A 23,364-nucleotide genomic window follows, 5' to 3' on the forward strand; every position below is an offset into this window, starting at 1 on the left:
AAGAGGCAATCCAAAAATCCATATGGAACAATAAAAGACTCCGAATAGCAAAAACGCTCCTCAACGGAAAGAACACTGCTGGAGGAATATCAATACCAAATTTCAAACTCTACTATAAATCCATAGTAATCAAAACAGCTTGCTATTGGCATAAGAACAGACCTCAGGACCAATGGAATAGAATTGAAAACCCAGAAATGAACCTACAGACCTATAGCCATCTAATCTTCGATAAGGGAGCTAAAAAAATAGAATGGAAGAAAGACAGCCTCTTCAGTAAATGGTGCTGGCAAAATTGGTTAACTACATGTAGAAAACTAAAGCTAGATCCTTATATATCACCCTGCACCAGAATCAACTCCAAATGGATCAAAGACCTTGAAGTCAAAGCAGACACTCTGAAAACATTACAGATGGAATAGGAGAAACCATAGGTCTCCTTGGCTCAGGCCGAAATTTTTTAAATAGAGACCCGGAAACACAACAAATCAAAGAAAGGTTGGACAAATGGGATTGCATAAAGTTGCAGAGCTTTTGCAGGGCAAATGACATAGCTAGCAAGATCAATAGAAAGCCCACGGATTGGGAGAAGATCTTTACTAGCCATACAACGGACAAGGGTCTCATATCTAAAATATACTTGGAACTCAAAAAATTAAACTCCCTAACAACAAATCCTCAAAGAAACAACTGCCCAATAAATAAGTGGACAAAAGACCTAAAGAGAAACTTCTCTGAAGAAGAAAGAAGGATGGCCAATAGACACATGAAGAAATGTTCAACATCCCTAGCCATAAAAGAAATGCAAATCAAAACAACATTGAGATATCACCTCACCCCAGTTAGAACGGCAAAAATCAAGAACTCTAACAACAACAGATGCTGGAGGGGATGCGGACAGAAAGGAACCTTACTTCATTGTTGTTGGGAATGTAAACTTGTTCAACCACTTTGGAAAGCAGTATGGAGGTTCCTCAAAAGACTTCACATAGATCTCCCCTATGACCCAGCAATCTCACTTTTGGGCATTTACCCAAATGTTTACAAACAAGACCACACTAAAGCTACCAGCACGACTATGTTTATTGCAGCATTATTTACTATAGCTAAGATATGGAACCAACCTAGATGCCCCTCAGTAGATGAATGGATCAAGAAAATGTGGTATATATACACAATGGAATTCTATGACTCCATCAGAAAGAATGACATTGCCCCATTTGTTAGGAAATGGAAAAACTTGGAAAAAATTATATTAAGTGAAGTAAGCCAGGCCCAAAGAAACATAGGTCCCATGGTTTCCCTTATTTGCAATATCTAGTACATGTATGAGTCAAGCGGAAAAGGTCAGATAATGTGAGGTCAGGAAAATGAACCCTTAGATATGTATTTTAATGTTTTTTTCTTTCATGTATGTGTTTCTAACGCATTTATAAGATTATCTCTTTGTTGCTTTGTATGTCCCTCCCCCACAGTATAACCCCTGCTTTCACTATATTTGATGTCAGTATAACTTGTGGAGGAGATGGGGAAAAACCAGTTGTTTAAGGACTCAGGTGGACCTGTTGCAACAATGAGAAGTACAAGTTGTCATGTCCAAAACGAGCTTTACACCGTCAGTGCGGGGGGGGGGGGGGAGGGAAAGGATTGGGATGGGGGGAGGGGGGAGGCTGGGAAGGGATGTGAAGCGTAAACCAAAGGAGGAGGGTGCAATGCTTGGTAAGAAATGTACGCATTATCCTGCCCATGTAATTGTAACCCCTCTGTACAGTATGTTCACAAATAAAATTAAATTAAATTAAAAAAAAGAAGTAATCATACAAGAAGTTGTACAATAGGTTATACACAATTACTCAACCCCTTTATATAAGAGACATAAACAGCTTAGGATTTTGGAAATCTCAGAGGGGCCAGAAACCAACCTTAAAAAAAAAAAAAAGATTATACTATACTATGAACTAGACAAATCATGTGGTCAAAGCAAGAGGAGGTATTGCTCAAGCAGGAGATTGTCAGCCATTAATGGAAAAGTCAAGCAGAACACAGGGCCCTGAGTTCAAGTCTCACTGCTGGCATACACACACGCACACACACACACACACACACACACACACACAAATCAGTGGAACATAAGATAGTTTAAGAAAAGTACACTTCAAATGATTTCCCTTTGTTTTAGTCATTTAACTTTGTTTCTTTGCAGCTATGCATTGCCTTGGTTGACACTCTTTTTTGTGCTCAGAGTATGGTTCAAGTTGGATCAAATATTATTCATATGTTACATCCTAAAATGAACTTTTTACAATTCTGAAAGGATCATTTTAAAGGCCTATTTACCTTGTTTCACTGAAGTCTAGTTGAATGTATAGGAAGAGAACTTATGTAAGGGAGACCTTAGACTTCTTGGAGTAGCAACAAATTATAAGTACTATCTTGTAAAATGTCTCATTAACTGATTTCAGAAATACTTACAATGCACTTTTCCATACTCCCCATACACAGGAGACAGTAAAGTAAATTGGTTTAATAATCTTGGACAGGTATCCATTGCTTTTGTAAATCTCAACAAATCAACTAAACATGATAGTATTTACTTGGTAATAGTCACTGAGCTCTAGTGACTGATTTTAATGGTTAACTACCTCACATTATAAACTAAATATAATTAAAATTTAGGTAAAAGATGAAACCTAGCTCTGAGGAAGACAAAGAAGGCTGAGCTAGCTAAGAAAGATAACAAGAAATATGTAGTGAAGAAGAAACAATGATGGTTCTTACATAAATGATAGATTTAATAGCATGGAAAAAAGAAAAAGAGAATGCATGTTTTGGAAGAGCTGGGGCTAGATAGGCAATCAAAAGTAAAATTCAGAACTTTATCATAGCAGTAAGATACAGCCAAGGAAGAACTTTAGGAGAATAGTATGTTCCGATTTATATTTTAAGGAGATTATTTCAGTAATTGCTTTGAATAGATGGGAAATGGAGACAAGAAAGGAAGCTTAGGGTAAAAGACAACTGCCTTTTATTTAAGTTGGCAACAAGGTGAATCAGATGGAAGACTCTAGAAGCTTTAAGGAGATATAATCCAAAGGATTTGAAACTACTTTTATAGAAATTGCAGGTGACTCAGAAATTCTGTCGTGAATAAGTGAATGATTTACATTAAATAAGATAGACTATAACGTGTATGGGGAGGTCAAGTTAAGAAGGAGAAGATGGTAATTTTAGTTTAGAAACATTTATACCTTGCAGGAGATGGGAATGGGGGGGGTAAGTGGGAGATAATGAGGGATAAGGTAACAATGATTAAAAATAAATGTACTCATTATCTTACTTAAGTAACTGTAACCCACCTGCTCATCACCTTTTCAATAAAAAGAGAAAAATTTACACTTTGAAAGGGATGTAAGTCATGGAATGAAATTTCTTGATGACAATTAAAACTGAATCGTTAAAACTGGGGTCTTGTTCTTTGGATGACTGATGTGATACTTCTTATGAATAAATGAGCAGGGTAGGGAGGAACAGAAAATAGCAATACTATCCACCCAACACAAGGAAGCAACCAGTAGGGTCTTCGGAGATAGTGACCCACTATAAAAGGACAGACTGATGGAGAATTTTAACATCTAAGCCAAAGAATATAAATAGTACCAGTACAGTTATGTATCTAATCCCAACAGCCAGGGATGGAAGTCAGGTTCAGGATACCAAAGATGGCAGATCTCTTAAACTGTTACACTTCAGTGTTGATGGCTAACTCAGAGTCATAGCAATGCATAGGAACATGGTGGAAGCCAGGAGCCAAAGGTTCATGCCTATAATATTAGCTACTCAGCTCTTCAGAGATCGGAGGCCCAAAAGTTGAAGCCATCCCTATCAGAGAAATATGTGAGACTCTGATCTTCAATAAACTACTCAAAAAAAGTCAAACAAAAAAATTGGAAGTGCATCTGTGTCTCAAGTGGTAAAGCACTAGCCTTGAGCAAAAGAAGTTCAGGGACAGTACCCAGATACCAAGTTCAAGCCCCAGGACCAGCACACACACACACACACACACACACACACACACACACACACACACACACAAAATAATAATAATTACTATTACCATTATCATTATAATTATAAAGAGGGCTAAAGGATATTGTAAATAACACTGTGACAGTGGCTAAAAGAGGTACCAGGAATAGAGGAGCAGCATATATCCTAGAATGTGTACAGGCCATCAACTGCCAGCTGCTAGCACACTTTATCACGATCACATATCAAATATCACATACAAAAAACTATTATCCCTCCTTCTACATTTTCCAAAATGTAAACAGGAAAAATGATTAACAACATTTTCAACTTACATGGAAGAATATCTCGATATCTGTTTTTTTCTTTGTTAAGTGGATCAATCCCAGAGGTGAACTCACCAGGCAGAAGTATATGTTCTAAATCCTTTAAATGGTAAAATAAATAAATACATGCATACATACATACATATATAAATACATAAATCATGTATTTACTATAACCAAAAAGAGGAAAATCTGTCTGTTTAGCATTTTTGATCCTTTAATGCCTACATGACATGACTATTAAATGTGTTATATAATAAAGCTGAGAAGTCCAAATCTGATTTTAAAACTATGTAAAATGGCAACCAGTGACTTTCTTGGTAAGAAAATATTAAGCTCGCTGAAGGTATGTTTCCTCCTGAACATCACTATTTTTCCTTTTTCACATAAAATGAATTACGGAATATGTAGGTATTGGGATCTAATCATAAATATATCAGTATATAAATAAAAACAAAACTGCAATAAAAATATTTAAACAAAAACGTAAATGGTCTTATCATTTAGTCTTTAGTGAAATTATTACTTCGACATCAGTCTAAGAATTCATCTTCTCAAAAAAAATTTTATTGTGCCAGGTGCCAGTGGCTCACACCTGTAATGCTAGCTACTCAGAAGCTGAGATTGAGAAGCCCGGCCTGGCCAAAATGCAACCATATTAGATATTAAAGTCATTTTGTTTTTTTGTTTTTGTTTTTTGTTTATTTTTTTGTCGGTCGTGGGGCTTGAACTCTGGGCCTGAGTGCTGTCCCTCAGCTCTTCAGCTCAAGGCGAGCGCTCTACCACTTGAGCTACAACACCACTTCCGGTTTTCTAGTGGTTTATTGGAGATAGGAGTCTCATGGTCTTTCTTGCCTGGGCTGGCTTTGAACCGAGATCCTCAGATCTCAGCCTCCTGAGTAGCTAGGATTACAGGCGTGAGCCACCAGTGCCCGGCTAATAGTTTCAGGACACAGCTTTTACAGACATATGAGCCCAGGTTCCTGGAAAAACCACATGACCAAATCGCTCTGACCAATAACTCCCTAGCAACAGTCAATCAGTAACTAGCAGGAAAGTAAAGCTCCAGATATGTAAGATAGCATAGTTAACATATTTTGGTGCTTAGCTGCTTAGCCCATGCACTTTAGCCAATAAGATTGTTACAAGACTGACTTACTAAATGTTAACCAATCATGTAATCACTAAGTTGGAAACCCCCTACCCTTGCTGTAACCACAATAAAAACCCTGCTAAACTGAAAGTCGGGGCTCTCAACTCTGATTGGCTGCATCAATGACAGTTGTGAGTCCAGATTTGAGCTTGCAATAAACGACTCTTGTGTGCTTGCATCAGAATCGGCTCCTTGGTGGTGTTTAAGGATCCTTATTTGGACCCAACATCTTGGGGGCTCGTCCGGGATCCTCCAGACCCCAGGACCCGTGAACCAGAGTGGGACCCTGATTAGTTAGTCTTATTGTCTGCTTTTTCTGCTTTTGTCTGCTTATATTTGTTCTGGGGCCCAAAAGTAAGTAGGGATGGCATAAGGCCTAAGAGGATGCCCTGGAGGGTTGTCCACCAGGGGCCTTGGAAGACATCCACACCCTTCTATAGGTACAAGGAATCTCCTCAATTCTGGAGGAAAGTGGAATCCCCTCAATCCTGTCAGGTTGGAATGGGATAAGGCCGACATCCTACTTTCAGTTTTGCCTCCGGTTGACAGGCAGAATTTTCTGTTTGTCTTTTTGTGTGTGGGCTTTGCTTCTGTGTATGTCAGTTGCTTTTTATTTTTGTGTGACAGATGATATGGGACAGACTCAAACCACATCCCTTTCCCTTCTGACTGACAATTTTTAAAGATGTTAAAGAAAGACCCTACAATCTGAGTGTTAAAATTTTTAAGAAAGAAAAGCTAATCACTTTTTGCGGATCAGAATTCCCCCCCCCCCTTTGGGATGGGATGGCCAGCTGAAGGAACTTTTGAATTATAAATTATAATTTAAAAAAAATTTCCTTCCAGGACCACATGGCCACCTGGACCAGATCCCATACATCCTGGTTGGTAAGACTTAGTGGAAAAACCCTCCTTCCTGGCTAACACACATTTTGTCTCCACAGGAACATCGGCTAAAGAAAATTCTTTCAGTTCAAGACCAACCCCCTAAACCGGGGCACACTGAAACCAAACCCTGGGCACCTCTCTACCCCCCTGTTCTACAGGGCAATGCCAAGGAAGAACTGATTTTTCCTCCCACTTATTAGCCACCAACAGTACCAGGAAATGCCACTGCCTGATAAAGGAGGGGCAGTGGCAGCTGTAGAAGGACCAGCAGCAGGAACTCGGGGGAGGGCAAACAGGGCTGTTCCCCTTGCCTCTCAGGGGCCCACAAATTTGACTGTCATACTTCCCTTGCAGGCCGCTACTCCCCCTCCACCCATAACCATGCCAGGCTTCCCAACCACTTTACAGTGAGAGAGGCTTGTTCTGTTTTAGAATTGGTACCAGTTTTATATGTGGATCTTTGGTTTTTGTGTATATTTGTGTTTTTATTATTTATTTGACCATCTCTGGGGGAATAAAAATTTCAGCATCTGGCTGGACCTGCTCACAGAACTGCTATGTCCCCCTCCCTGTGGGGTACGGGAGGCTGCTGGACTAGTTTGGTCCTCTTCAAGTCTCAGGCTGCATTTTCTCCTTGTGGAGGCTGCCAGAGGGGAGGGTGTAGAAGGCTGTGTGCCTGGATTGGACTTTTCAGCTGTGCCTGACAATGTAACATTTTGTAAAGTACTCTTATCTAAAATTGGGTAAAAAAAAATTGGGCCAGTTTCAGGAGCCCCCCTGACCCAGCCTTCCTCCAACTGAAGGTACTCAAAAGACCAACTGGTGAAATGCCTTGCTAAACAAGCAAGCCCTGGGAAAATGAAGCTCAACAAAGGTAGAGAGGTAGAAAGGTAGAAGGGAAGAAAGAAAGAAAGAAAGAAAGAAAGAAAGAAAGAAAGAAAGAAAGAAAGAAAGAAAGAAAGAAAGAAAGAAAGAAAGAAAGAAAGAAAGAAAGAAAGAAAGAAAGGAAGAAAGGAAGGAAGGAAGGAAGGAAGGAAGGAAGGAAGGAAGGAAGGAAGGAAGGAAGGAAGGAAGGAAGGAAGGAAGGAAGGAAAAATCTTGTCTTAAATCTTTGTTTAAAATTTTTAGAAAATGTACATACAACTGATTTTCATTATTGCATGCTTTAAGATCTGTCTGAGTATGTGTTTTATATGTGTGTGAACATGTTCAAGATAAAAATTGTCAGCATGCTGTAACCACTGTGTAAGTTTAAGTTTAAAATTCAAAAGGTTATGAGGGTTGGACATTACCAAACATTTTAAAAGAATTTTCACATTGATTTTAAAAGGCTTTTTAAGGATTCTTTAACTTCAAAATAAGAAAATCTGGTATTTTAAAATCTGGTATTTTAGAGTGTATAAGGCTGTTTACGCTGTAATCAAGTTATCTGGCTTAACAAGAAGGCATTTTCTGTTTGGGATTAATTCCCTTGGCTAAAATTTGGGCATAAATATTAGAAATTTAAATGTAAAGGTTTGTTTAACACTCAAAAACTTTACTTCTTCTGTCTAAAACTGTGTATTTCATTCAAGAACCAAGAAGCCAACAGAAGACCTATCTTTAGAGGTGAGGGGTGAACAGGCAGAAGTGCAGCTCAGCCAGTCATGCACCCTGCAGGGAGTCCACGCATGGTGGAAGATGGCCAACTGGCACAAAGGCAGTTCATCTAACCCTAAAGAGTTGGATTGGGTGTGTGCCCATTCCATAAGAGGGGCTGAGTGGCCCATCTTTGTCCTGTCCCTTTTCCTTACAGATAGACACTGGAAATATGATGGTAAAAATGAGTGATGTGATAACCTGATTGGTATTGCGAAAACTCCTCCTTGAATGTATTAAAATAAAAAAGGCCTTAAAAAGAGAGTTAAAAAGTTCATCTATATAATGTGGTTTGCTCTCAATGATATTCTGCAATTGGATATGTTTTTTTTTTAAGGCATAAAGGTATTAAGTCTACCTTCTTGGTACAGTAGTGGTGATTGTAATTCCTGCATTAAGGAAAAAATTGTCATTTGAGTTCAAAAGTTTTTAATGTGTAACTGTTTAAAACAAGAAGCCAAGAGGCAATTAGGGACAATTAGCCTCAAGATTTCAAGGGATATTTTAATGCAACTAAAAACTAAAGTATAAAATATTAAAACAGAGAGTAATAAGAGGCTTTAAAAAATTAGGAATGGATTTCTGGATATAAAGTTTAAAAGTAAAATTGTTCTTAACATTTGCCTCAAAGTGCAAAAAGGAAAAATTGGCTCACGCCCGTAATTATAGCTACTCATGTAATTCTAGCTGAGTTCTGAGAATCAAGGTTCAAAGCCAGCCCAAGCAGGAACATCCATGAGACTCTTATCTCCTATTACCACCAGAAAACCAGAAGTGGTGCTGTCCCTCAAGTGGTAGAGTGCTCACCTTGAGCTGAAGAGTTCAGGGACAGCGCCCAGGCCCAGAGTTTAAGACCCACGACCGATAAAAAAAAAAAAAAAAGTTTTCTCATTATATGGGGTTATTAATACAAAAAAGAATAGAAAATTGAACTAAGAATTATAGTTTGCACTTCACAGTAAATACACATGTTAAAATGTATGTAAATATATTTCTTTGTTCCAAAATAAAGAAATATAATTTAGATTATCATCCAGGAATAATTGGTCATTTAAGAGATGAGTAAATCAACAACTTTGTCAGCACAAAATATTTAGTGTCCTTCTGGACATTGTTTGAAAAATAGCACACAAGTATATGAAGAGCAAAGACTGATTGATGGTCACAACTGCAAATACCAAAACAATCTAAAGGTCCAACATATGGAACTATCTAAAGAAATTAGGATACTTATCTATAATTAGTTACCATACAATACTTAAAGATACAGCTGTATATACTGATGATATGTTTGGAAATTGTTATCTCATTAAAATTTCTCTAAAAGGTAGACTCCTATGTAAAGTACATGGTGACAATTTTTCAGAATTTTTTTTAACAAGCTTCATAATGAAAAGGTGCCTGAGATAGAACAAAGAAAAGTGGGGAAAGGAGAAGAGAATAAACAAAAGTGGGGAGGGAAATTTTCTATTTGACTATTCTATTTGACCATTTGACTATTGACTATTTGACTATTCTATATTTGACTATTCAAATGACTATTTGATTTTTTACTATGGACAAGTATTACACTAGAAATATAGTATTTAAAAATAAAAGCTATGTAATCAATAAAAAAGGAGTTAAATGCAAAGAAGACCTCTGGTTGTAATACAGAAAAAGAAATCAGATACAGAATTTTGAGACCAAAATATTTACCCTAAACTCTTGGATGAAATCAAAATTTGCTACTTTTTTCTTAAGCATTTTCAAACAATCCGAGATGGATGCCTGCTCATTCAAATTGAGTATTAATGGTCGAATCTGACTCAACTGATCTAGTTCCACTTCAGAAACAATTTTTTTCTCACCTAAGAAAAAGAGAAATTCACATATATTACTTAATTGTATGTATAGGGAGGGAGATTTCACATTTCTTTTTTATCATCATTTACGGCAGAGTTATGGACAAGTCAATAGAAGTTTATTTTTCTAAAGTCTATTATTTTGAGAGAAAATACCTTTGATTTGGAAAGTCAGGTTATCTGCATTGAAATTACACAAAATCCATACTTCCTGGAGAAAATCACTCAGTGCTATAAATATAACAGATTGAGAGTTGTTTTCTTTTATATTATGGATTGGATACACAGATTGACAATTATGCCAAGGCATGAAAGTACAAGAGAAAAGGAAAACTTTGGGCTTTCTATAAGAATACTGTTTGGAGGAAGAATAAGAACCACATGGTTACCTCAATAGATGCAGAAAAAGCATTTGATAAGATCCAACATTGCTTTATGATGAAAGTTCTGGAAAAATTAGTATTCCATGGAACATTCCTCAATACAATAAAGGCTGTATATGACAAACCTATAGCCAGCAAGAAAATAGAAGAGGCAATCCAAAAATTCATATGGAACAATAAAAGACCCCATATAGCAAAAACGATCCTCAACAGAAAGAACAGTGCTGGAGGAATATCAATACCAAATTTCAAACTCTACTATAAAGCCATAGTAATCAAAACAGCTTGGTACTGGCACAAGAACAGACCTCAGGACCAATGGAATAGAACTGAAAACCCAGAAATGAACCTACAGACCTATAGCCATCTAATCTTCAATAAGGGAGCTAAAAAAAAATAGAATGGAAGAAAGACAGCCTCTTCAGTAAATGGGGCTGGCAAAATTGGTTAACTAGTTGTAGAAAACTAAAGCTAGATCCTTACATATCCCTGCACCAGAATCAACTCCAAATGGATCAAAGACCTCACAGTTAAAACAGACACTCTGAAAACTACAGGACTGAATAGGAGAAACCATAGGTCTCCTCAGCACAGGCCGAAATTTTCTTAATAGGTTGGACAAATGGGATTGCATGAAATTGCAGAGCTTCTGCATGGTCAAGGACATAGCTAGCAAGATCAATAGAAAGCCCACAGATTGGGAGAAGATCTTCACTAGCCATACAATGGATAAGGGTCTCATATCTAAAATATACCTAGAACTCAAAACATTAAATCCCCCAACAACAAATCCTCAAAGAAACAACTGCCCAATAAATAAGTGGACTAAAGACTTAAAGAGAAACTTCTCTGAAGAAGAAAGAAGGATGGCCAATAGACACATGAAGAAATGCTCAACCTCCCTAGCCATAAAAGAAATGCAAATCAAAACAACATTGAGATAGCAGCTCACCCCAGTTAGAATGTCTATAATCAAGAACTCTAATAACAACAGATGCTGGAGGGGATGTGGACAGAAGGGAACCTTACTGCATTGTTGGTGGGAATGTAAACTTGTTCAACCACTTTGGAAAGCAGTATGGAGGTTCCTCAAAAGACTCCACATAGAGCTCCCCTATAACCCAGCAATCCCACTTTTGGGCATTTACCCAAATGATCACAAACAAGACCATACTAAAGCTACCAGCACGACTATGTTTATTGCAGCATTATTTACTATAGCTAAGATATGGAACCAACCTAGATGCCCCTCAGTAGATGAATGGATCAAGAAAATGTGGTATATATACACAATGGAATTCTATGACTCCATCAGAAAGAATGACATTGCCTCATTTGTTAGGAAATGGAAAGACTTGGAAAAAATTATATTAAGTGAATTAAGCGAGGCCCAAAGAAACATAGGTCCCGTGGTTTCCCTTATTTGCAATAACTAGTATATGTCTGAGACAAGCAGAAACGGTCTGGTAAGTTGATGTGAAATGAACTCCATGATAAGTATTCAAATGTTTTTTTCTTCCATGCAATTGTTTCTAACATATTTATAAGATTATTTCTTTGCTGCTTTGTATGTCCCTATCCCACGATATAACCCCTGCTTTCACTGTATTTGATGTTGGTATAATTTGTGGAGGGAAAGGGAAAAAACAAATTGTTTAAATAGGGATACAGGTGGACCCATTGCAACAATGAGATGTACAAAGCATTATGTCAAAAAACAAACTTTACAACTTTGACCTGGGAAGGGGGGAGTATGGGGTGGGAAAGAATGGAAGGGATAGGAAGGAGAAACAAAGGAGGAGGCAACAATGCTTGATAAGAAATGTACTCATTATCTTGCCCATGTAATTGTAATTCCTCTGTATGGTATTTTCACACACACAAAAAAAAGAATAGTGTTTAGAAGTCCTTCAAAGTCTGGCATAGGAGGATGTGGATGATCCAACTACTTACCTTGCTTTACACTAAAACAGATCAAATATAAATCACAAAACCTACACTGAAGTTCCGGTAGGATCTAACAGGATCTATACTGAATAATAGGTTTACATAAACAGTCAATCAAAATACAACACATTCTATTACAGAATACACATGAAATATTTTTATGATGATCCTTTAGTCATACTGTCAGTTTAGGTTCCAAATATCTGAAACTTTATTCATCTTGTCCACTGACTCAAATGTACTAAAACCACAAGTTAATATAGTACAAAGAGTATTTTTAAACTTTTAGAATTTTGACAAAAAAATGTTCAAATGAAAGCAGCTCCCAAAATCTCTTTCCATATCAATCTAAAGTGAACTAAAATTAAATTAGGACAGCAAAGTAAACAAGGACCAACTAAACAGCAGAAGAGATACACGTTTCTAAGAACCTGCATAGCCCTGGTCAACTTGTCCTCGAAGCCCACTGTATCCAGATAGAAATGAGCTGTTGTTGGTTGATATAGTCACAGAAATCCTAAATTACATTCAAATTTCTATACTATAGTATGAAAGGAAGTCTTAAGCAGTTTTAAAGGGTAGATAAAAAAAAGTCCCACAAGATATAAGCCATAACCAAATACTTAGAGGTTGTATGTTAACTTTGCTGGAGGTGGGGGTGGGAGAGACCTGGGAGTAATACACTGAGGAAGGCAGGAAGACTGTTAGTTGTTAGCTCTCCAATAATTCAGAACTAGACATACAGTAATTTGGGTCAATGAGTGGCAAGAACTTTATTCAGGGCTAATAGAAAAAAGAAGCAAGCTTTTCTCCTACCCTATCTCTCCAACAAAGCATAAAGAAATGTAAGTATGCAATTTTCATAGGCCCTCTTATAATCATAAAAGGAATAAGCTGGTCTATACTTGCATGGTGTATCCCTTCCTGCCTATACCAGACATCAGGTTCCCAGATCCTGTTGTGGAAACAGCAACAACTGGCACCCAAACAGGGACTGGAAGTAGAGGAAGTTCTGGTAGAAGAGCATGGTGTTCCACAGAAGGAGATTCATGCTTTTGGAAGCTTTATTTCTTCTATATTAAAAATTCCAATACAATTTAAAATGGCAACACCACAAATCGAAATGATCCAAAAATCAGAATTTTTTGAGTAATTGACATAATCTTGCAAATGCAAAATTCTACAACATCTCATGTGACATTTCAAAGTCAAAATACACGAACAGAAGACCGGAGGAAGATGGCAGAGGAGAAGCTGGAGGCTAAACAAGCTCTTGCATAGAAAGCAGTTTTAGTGTTCCAGTGAACAGTTCTAGGCTAGAGAACAGGACAGGACAAAGGTGCCAGACGGGGCATGTGAGCAGATTCTACTCACTACAAGCAAGAACTGACAAGGAGCAGAAATCTTCATCCTGCAGATTGACTACCAGGGACGGCCCAAGAACCAAGAGTCTGGTGTGAGTAGAACCCTGAATCCTCACTCCTTCTCACAGAGCAGCACTGGGAAGGCCACTCCTCCCCCACCACTGGAGATCTCCATCTTTGATACTGACAAAGGCCCTGCCCAAGCAGCTAGCTCCAACTCAGGCCTTGGAGCCATTTAGCAGATCACAAGAACCTGACCTGACCTGCCAGTCTCAGCTCCACCCAGGGGAAAGTCACCCTGCCCAGACAGAGAAAGCTCCACCCACGGAGGAGTGGCTTTCTTCACTGGGTAAACAGAGCTAGAGGCTGCACCTCCACACTGTAGCCTAGACAAACAATTGAAAATAAGTAAATATAAACCCTGAGAATGGCTCCAGGCTGGGCTCTGTGAGTATCTCAGGAGCTAGCCCTTCAGAGAAAAACTACTGATTGCTGATAGGTCTCAACTCTACCCAGAATCTAGCCTCATCACAACAACTCCAAGCTAGAGCAAACAGCCATCTCCCTCCCACTGAACTAGTCTGGGAGGAGGATCACAAAATGCTGGGTAAGGCAGAGCATTTTTCTGCCTGCTCAAACAAACTGACTTAAGAAACCAATCAAGCCACAGGAAAACCAAACACCACAAGCAGACCAGAGACTCCACCAAGAGACTGGTTATGGACACAGGGCAGATACAAGATCTGCACCCCACCCCCCCCCCAAAAAAAATCAAAGAACTCTTTTTTCTACCTTTTTTAAAATTTTTATTTACAAAATCATTTTCTATCATTTTTTCTCTCATAATATTTATTTTAGGTGTGTGTGTATGTGTGTGTGTGTGTGTGTGTGTGTGTGTGTGTGTGTACTTTAAAAAAATCTCTTGACCTTTTGGTCCTTTTTTTTTCTTTTTTTCTCTCTTCCTTTCTTTTTTGCATGACTTAACTGCTGTTCTGCTCATTCCCAGATATATACCATAGTCGATTATTAGACCTTACCCATTGTGTACATACTTAATCCAGAAATTTATTACTCAATTCACAACCTCTTAGGCTTACCTTCTTTAATAGTAGTATTATCCCTTTATACCTATATAATTTTCAAGTATTCCAATTTTAAGAATTTTTATTTTTAATTTGTCATGTTTCCTTTTTATCTCTGCCCTCCTTTCATCATTTCTTTATACTAAAATAATTTTTAAGTGTTTCATTTTTTAAATTTAAATTTTATTTTTCCATATTTTATTGTTTTTTTAAATCTCTCTCCTATCATGCTTTCCAATCCATTTCCCTCTCTGAGATTAAGACTTGGTTAAATTTACTCTCCTTTTATCTCCCCACATCTCTCTAATCCTATTTTTCCCCACAATTCTCCATAAACCTAATAATTTCTTGTTTGCTGATCCCTCTTTGATATTCTTAGCCCATTAATCCATAGTTGCTTGATGTTGAATAGATTGTATCTGTTGAACTAGATTGTATCTGCAGCCATATTGAATGTGCATCTACAGGACTCTGGTTGATGCTTGCCTTAAAACAGTGTTCTAGTACAAAATTGGTGTTACTTTCATACCAAATGGGAAGAACAAGCTGGAGAGACACAAGAAAAATTACAAGTCCAGGTATCTCAACTCCCACTCATGATAATAAGGTAACATAACAGTTAATGAATAATACAGAAGAGAGTTCCCAAAAAGCTCTACAAACACTACTTGTAAACATGGTGAATGAAAAGACTGAAAATCTGCAAAGGACTCAGTGTGAGCATGATGGGAAACTAGAGTAGGCAAACAACAGATTCATACAGGATTGATATGAGCTTGAGGAAGCTACTCAAAGATTAATACAGGAATTGCATGAGCAGGCTGAGAACAGTCAAAAAGAAATGCAGGAATTGTGTGAGCAGTCTGAGAAGAGTCAAAGAGAACTACAGGAATTGCGTGAGCATGAGGAAGCTAATCAAAGAGTAATAGACAGAGAGAATAGACAAAGATCAATAGAGGCATTCTTGGAATCCATAAACAGACAGGTGAAGGAATCCACGGAGACCACAAAGGGAATGCTGAATGGAGCCGGTCAGAAGGAAAGGGAATCCAAGAAAACCATAACCAATCAACTAAGGGATTTGAGAATAAACACTGAACACCAAATTAAGGAAGTAAAGAATTTCATACAAGATCTAAAACAAAGCTCCAACAAAGAATTTGAAGCCATCAAGGCCAACTAATTAGAAGGAAATAAAAAAAAAGCAGAAAGCTTTGACAGTAGGTTAAACCATGCAGAAGACTGAATCTTAGGGACTGAAGACAGCCTAGATAACTATCCAAGACAAATCCAAGAAATACGATAGATCTATTCAACATTTGGAAGACACCATCAAAAGGCCTAATCTGAGGATAATGGGTGTAGAGGAGCACCTAGAGACAGGAGTTAATGGTCTAGGAAATTTATTTAACAGGATCCTAGCAGAGAACTTCCCAACCATGCAAAAAGATAGACCTATTCAAATACAAGAAGCTTGTAGAACCCCAAATAAACCAGACCAGAATAGGACATCCTATTATAGGACATCACATTATACTCTGCACAGGAAAGGATCCTTAAAGCTATCAAGGAGAAAAGATCAATCACCTATAAAGGAAAACAAATTAGAATCACCTCAGATTTCTCAACAGAGACAATTTAAGCAAGAAGAGCCTGGAATGATGTATGCCATGCCCTAAAGACAAACACTATCGACCAAGAATACTGTACCCAGCTTCATAACTGAAGGTCAAATAAAAACCTTCCATAGCAAAGAAAAACTGAAACAATATATCTCCACCAAACTAGCCCTACAAAAGATACTTAGAGATGTCCTACACATAGAAAACCAACAAGAGCACAATAAAGGCCAAGAAACCCACCCAAACTGAAAATCCAAGAACTACAGGAAGAACCCAGTTGTCGCAGCCCCCAAGAAGGTGAATAACATGGCAGGAACTCCCAAACACCCCTCAGTCCTAACTATCAACATTAATAGACTTAACTCTACAATTAAGTGACATAGATTGTCTAGTTGGATTAAAAAGCAAGATCCTTCTATCTGCTGCCTTCAGAGTCATACGTTGCCCATTAAAACAAACATATTTTGAAAATGAAAGGCTGGAATAAAATCTACCAAGCAAATGGCCCACCAAAACGGGCAGGAGTTGCAATCCTAATATCAGATAAAATAAACTTCAAATTAAAATTAGTGAGAAGAGATAAAAAAAGGTTGCTACATACTAATTAAGGGATCTCTCCTTCAGGAGAACATTACAATTCCAAATATCTATTCACCAAACAATGGAGCACCCAAATTTATCCAAGAAACACTACTTTACCTCAAATCTCACATATATCCAACGACATTAATTGTTGGGGACTTTAACACATCACTATCCCCACTAGATAGATCAACTCAGCAAAAACTCCACAGAGAATCCACAGATCTAAACTGCATAGATCAACTAGATCTAACAGACATCTACTGAATATTTCACCCAGCAGCATCAGAATACACGTTTTCCTCAGCAGCACAAAGAACATTTTCCAAAATACACCACATTTTAGGTCACAAAGCAAACTTGTCCAACTTTAGAAATATTGAAGTTATGCTGTGCATTCTCTCAGACCACAAGGGAATAAAATTAGAACTCACCAAAAGTCACTAAAGAAAGTCCTGTAACACACGGAGATTGAACAACACACTCTTGAATCACCAGCGGGTCATGGAAGAGATTAGAAAGGAAATTCAAATGTTCATGATATTTAACAAAAATGAATATACAAATTACCAGCTCCTCTGGGACACAGCAGAGGTAGTACTCAGAGGCAAGTTCATAGCTCTGAGTTCCTACATCAACAAATTGTTGCAATGGGTCAATCTGTATCCCTATTTAAACATTTTGTTTTTTCCCTTTCCCTCCCTAAATTATACCAACAACAATTACAGTAAAAACAGGGGTTATAGCATGGGGGAGGGGCATACAAAGCAACAAAAAAATCACATGGTATATTATAAATACATTAGAAACAATAGCAAGGAAGAAAAAACCCACTTGTGTCCCTATCTTGGAGTTCATTTCACGTACCATCATCTTATCTGAGCTTTTCAGCTTGTCCCAGACACATACAAGTAATTGCAAATAAGGGAAACCATGGGACCTATGTTTCTTTGGGCCTGGCTTACTTCACTTAATACAATTTTCTCCAAGTCTTTCCATTTCCTAACAAATGGGGCAATGCCATTCTTTCTGATGGAGGCACAGAATTCCATTGTGTATATATACCACATTGTCTTGATCCATTCATCTACTGAGGGACAGCTGGGTTGGTTCCATATCTTAGCTATGGTAAATAATTCTGCAATAAACATAGTTGTGCTGGTAGCTTTAGTATGGTCTTGTTTGTGATCATTTGGGTAAATGCCCAAAAGTGGGATTGCTGGGTCATAGGGGAGCTCTATATGGAGGCTTTTGAGGAACCTCCCTGCTACTTTCCAAAGTGGTTGAACAAATTTATACTCCCCACCAACAATGCAGTATGGTTCTCTTCTTGCCACATCCCCTCCAGCATCTGTTGTTATTAGAGTTCTTGATTATAGACATTCTAACTGGGGTGAAGTAGAATCTTAATGTTTATGGCTAGAGAAGTTGAGCATTTCTTCATGTGTCTATTGGCCATTCTTATTTCCTCTTCAGAGAAGTTTCTCTTTAAGTCTTTAGCCCACATATTTATTGGGCAGTTGTTTCTTTGAGGATTTGTTGTTGGGGGATTTAATGTTTTGAGTTCCAGGTATATTTTAGATATGAGACCCTTATCCATTGTATGGCTAGTGAAGATCTTCTCTCAATCCATGGGCTTTTTATTGATCTTGCTAGCTATGTCCTTGGCCATGCAGAAGCTCTGCAATTTCATGCAATCCCATTTGTTTCTTTGATTTGTTGTGTTTCTGGGTCTCTCTTAAGAAAATTTCGGCTTGTGCCGAGGAGACCTAGGGTTTCTCCTATTCAATCCTGTAATGTTTTCAGAGTGTCTGCTTTGACTCCCAGGTCTTTGATCCATTTGGAATTGATTCTGGTGCAGGGTGATATATAAGGATCTAGATTTAGTTTTCTGCAGGCAATTAACCAATTTTGCCAGCCCCATTTACTGAAGAGGCTGTCTTTCTTCCATTCTATATTTTTAGCTCCCTTATCAAATATTAGATGGCTATAGGTCTGTAGGTTCATTTCTGGGTTTTCAGTTCTAGTCCATTGGTCCTGAGGTCTGTTCTTGTGCCAGTACCAAGCTGTTTTAATTGGGGTGGGGAGAGTGTACTTCAGTTGGTGGGAGTTACAGAACGGTAGGGGAAAAACAAAAGAGGAGTCAATAATGTTTGATAAGAAATTACTCATTACCTTGTTCTTGTAACTGTAACCCCTTTGTACAGTACTTTCACAATAAAAAAACTTATTTAAAAGAACGGAATAAGCTAAGTACTGAAAATATGAAAAACATAAAAAATCTGTGTTCTTGATTGTATCACTGAGCAGCTGATCATACTGAACTTGAAATCCTTATACCTTGACCTTATGAACTTGAACTTAATTATGAGGAAAATGGTAATAAAAACCTATTCAATGAAACAGGAGCTGAAAACTTTATAAATCAAGGGAAATATGTGGACAGCTAGGCCCAGGAAGCACAAAAAAAATAATCTCAACAACTTTACCAAAAAATCTGGTCCTCTCCATGGAAAAATATTATATTCAAACTGTCCAAAATCCAAGATAAAAGGATATTTCTGAACCTATCAAGAGAAAAGTTACAAGTGATTTATAAGGGACTCTCCACTAAAGTAACAGAAAATTTCTCAATAGAAACCTTATAAACCTTGATAGAATGGATGAAATACTGAAGAACTTGAAAAAAAACTGCCAACCAAGAACATTTCACCCAGTCAGCAATCTTTGGAAATGAAAAATAGACTTTCCAAGATATGGAATTTTAGGTAAATCATTACTAGTATTCACCTATGTCATGATAAATGACTAAAGGAGTCCTAGATAGCAGCAAAGAGACAATGTTAATAAAACCACCCAAAAGTCTAAAATTTATTATGTAGGACAGATACAAATTGAAAAGAATCAAACCTTGTTAATAAAAACAACCACCAAACCACAAAGATGAAAAACAACAAAAAGGTCATAAAATAAGTCTCAAAAAATTCAAAATCAAATCATATATCTTCTCTAATCTGGTTAAACTTAGAAAACAACACAAATATATCAAATTTATAAATACATGAAAATTAAATAACATGCTCTTGAACAACCAATGGGCTAAGAAATCAAGTGAGTTATAAAATTTTTCTTGAAGAAATGAAAATGGAGACAAACCATACTAAAATCTGTAACATGAAAAACCACAGTAAGAGGGAAGTTTATGGTAATAGGTGTCTATATTTTAAAAGAAATATTTCAAATAATGTAAGAATAAAAATCAAGTAATAAAAAAGCATTAACAAGACATACAGAGATTAAACAAAAAACTTCCAGTCTCACAGTAGAAACATATAGAGACTAAAAATATAAAAGATCAATGGAACAAATAGGTAGGTTTTGGTAAATACAAACAAAATCAAATACTACTTCAATTAATTAAGTGTGGAGCACATGGGCAGCAAAGATGGCGTTGAGAGGGGGTTGAGTGGGCAGAGCCTAATATACTGTAGAGCACATGGCCAGCCAAGATGGCTCTGGGAGAGAGTAGAGTGGGCAGACCCCAATTGATCTTCTGATCAGTACCTAACCAGCCCGTGAAGGCTCAGGTGCATGATAGGGTGTGACCTTGACAATGATTGGTTCCTCTTCTTCCCTTACCATACCACCCACCCTTTTTGTCTTTAAAAGGGGCTGCTCTCTGTTAATAAACGAGTTTTTTCTACCTGCTGGATTTGGCTCCCCGCTGTGTCTGATTGTCTCCTGGGCTGAGGGAGGCTAGGGAACGGGCCAGCGCTGCACTTACCTTTCCTCGCACCCCGTCCGTCTTTTGTGGGACGGACAAAGACCCAACAATTAAGGAAAGAGAAGATGCAAAGAAACATATTTAGAGATCAAGATTGAGGCATTACAAGTAATAGCAGAGATATTCTAAGGCTCATTAGTGAATATCTACATGCCAACAAATTGAAAAACTTAGAAATGGTTACATTGCAAATGACATGATTTTATTTGTAGAGAAATCTAATGACTTCTCAAAAATACTTCATTAGAATGTATACATAGATTTATTAAAGTTGAATGGTCTAAAATCAACAGTTAAAAATCTGTAGCATTTTATACAACTACAACAATCAATAAAACAATTTCCTTCTTGGATGCTATAAAAGTATAATAAAATACCTAGGAGTAAGTTTTTACTTACGAATAAATTAAGGAAACTGAATAAAAATTATGAAACACAGATAAAGAAAAGTATACAAATAACAAAAATGTTAGAAAGACCTCCCATGTTCATAGATTAGAAGAACTAATACTGGTAAAATATCTATTTAAGATAAAGTAGCTTACAGATTCACTGAAATCCCCATCAAAATATCAATGGAATTCTTCATAGGCATAGGAAAAATCACCCCCAAAAATTAGCCCCAAAAGTCATATGGGAACAAAAATAATGGCTAATACCCAAGAAATCTTGAGTAAAAACAAAGCCAGAGGCATCAAGATACCCATCTTAAGACTTACACCAGGGTGACAGTAACCAAAGCATGGGACTGATATTTTAAACACACACACATAAACACACACACACACACACACACACACACACACACACACACACACACACACACACACACACACACACACACACACACACACACACACACACACACACACACACACACACACACACACACACACCCCAGTGGAACAGAATAGATTCCCAGAACCAACAAATCTATGTCATTGAAAGCCTCATAATTCTTACCAAAGTTGCCAAAACATGCACTGGAGAAAGAACAGTTTCCAAAATAAATGCTGTGAAAACTGAATATGCATATATTGGAAAATAAAACTAGAGCTATATCTCTCACCATATCCAAATATCAGCTTAAAATGAATCAGACTTGAACGGCCTTGAAACTATAAAACTCCTTCAAGAAAAGCACATGTGAAATACTTCAAGACATTGGTACAGGGTATGGCTTTTTGGGTAAGACCCCTCAAAAAAGCCTAGCAAAAGAAGCAAAATTGAGAAACAAGATTATATCAAACTAAAAGACTCCTACATGGCTTGCTTGCCGGATTTCTGGCTGATAGTACACTGCTCTATAGAAGTAAATATTTCCTTACTGAGACAATTCTTAATTTTTGTGTCTATCATTGTGACTTCAGTGGTTTTTGGAGAACACATTTTTAACCTTAGAAAAATATGAAATGTCTCTGGAAAAAAATCTTAGAGTATCTTGCTGGGCGCCGGTGGCTCCCACCTATAATCCTAGCTACTCAGGAGGCTGAGATCTGAGGATCACGGTTCAAAGCCACCCTGGTCAGGAAAGTTCGTGAGACTCTTATCTTCAATAAACCACTAGAAAATCGGAAGTGGCGCTGTGACTCAAGCTTTAGACCACTAGCCTTGAGCTGAAGAGTGCAGGGACAGCGCCCAAGCCCAGAGTTTAAGCCCCACGACCAACAACAACAACAAAAAAAACATCTTAGAATAGTTGTGTACAATTTTTATGGAAAATGTTATGAAACTTAGGTAAGTGCTATTACAGAAAATTTAAGCAATGAGAAAAGAAGAATTTATATTTGGAAGGCTTAATATTTTAAGGATGTTGATTGTTCCTAAATGAGAGTATAGGTATAATGCAATATGTAATTTCAATCAAATCCTGAAAGAAGTATGTGTATGTGTGTGTGTGCACACATGCATGTGTGCATGTGTGTGCACTGATTTGTGTTGATATGTGGGAAAGCAAATGATAATAAATATATGCTAACAAAATAGAGATTGAGAATCTTTTCTTATAATTTTTTATTGTGAAAATACTGTACAGAGGGGTTACAGTTACATGAGCAAGGTAATAAGTACATTTCTTATCAAGCATTGTTGCCTCCTCCTACATAGCAAAGGAATTAACATAATAAAGAGGCAACATAAAGAATGAGAAAGCCAGGCACTAGTGGCTCATGCTTGTAATCCTAGCTACTCAGGAGGCTGAGATTTGAGAATTTTGGTTGGAAGCCAGCCTGGGCAAAAAAGTCTCCACAAGACTCTCTCCAATTAACCACTCTAAAACCAGAAGTGAAGCTATTGTTCAAAGTGGTAGAGCACTAATAGCCTTGAGCAAAAGAGCTCAGGGACAGTGCCCAGGCCCTGAGTTCAAGCCCCCTGGGCAAAAAAGAAAAATAAAAAGAAAGAGAAAATATTTGCAAAAACAACCAAATGCTCTAAGATCAGAAATATACTTCTTGACAATGGGGCTATGACAGGAATGACACAACTCTTCACTGGTAAAAACTCACATTCAGGGAGATGGAGGTGACCTGACTGTATCACATAGTAAATGACAGCTAATACTACCAAATCTGACCTTCACACCTAATCTTTTCTCAATGCCACAGTTGCCAATGTCATGAATGTCAAATCATCTGTAAAGCATTATGGTTACTTTGGAGAGAAATCAAAGACCACTCACTCCAAGGGAACTCAATTATACTCAGATTGCTTAGAAACTTCATAGAAA

The 23,364-nt window shown here is 37.5% G+C and overlaps 1 protein-coding gene across 10 annotated transcripts in view; it reads right to left on the minus strand.

Moving 5' to 3' along the window:
• Positions 1 to 23,364, minus strand: part of Ptpn20 (protein tyrosine phosphatase non-receptor type 20) — an 85,876-nt gene that overhangs the window by 35,676 nt on the left and 26,836 nt on the right. For 9 of the 10 annotated variants that reach the window (XM_070020399.1, XM_070020400.1, XM_070020403.1 and 6 more), the window contains 2 exons: positions 9,730 to 9,881; positions 4,362 to 4,452 (listed from right to left, as the gene is read on the minus strand). The exons of the other annotated variant lie outside the window; for it this stretch is intronic. In XM_070020399.1, coding sequence (XP_069876500.1) covers positions 4,362 to 4,452; positions 9,730 to 9,881 — 243 coding nt within the window. The remainder of the gene's footprint in view (positions 1 to 4,361; positions 4,453 to 9,729; positions 9,882 to 23,364) is intronic. 10 annotated transcript variants of the gene reach the window in all.

This window comes from Dipodomys merriami, unplaced genomic scaffold (genome assembly GCF_024711535.1).
Source record: "Dipodomys merriami isolate MVZ:Mamm:240054 unplaced genomic scaffold, mDipMer1.0.p SCAF_14, whole genome shotgun sequence".
Lineage (NCBI taxonomy): Eukaryota > Metazoa > Chordata > Mammalia > Rodentia > Heteromyidae > Dipodomys > Dipodomys merriami.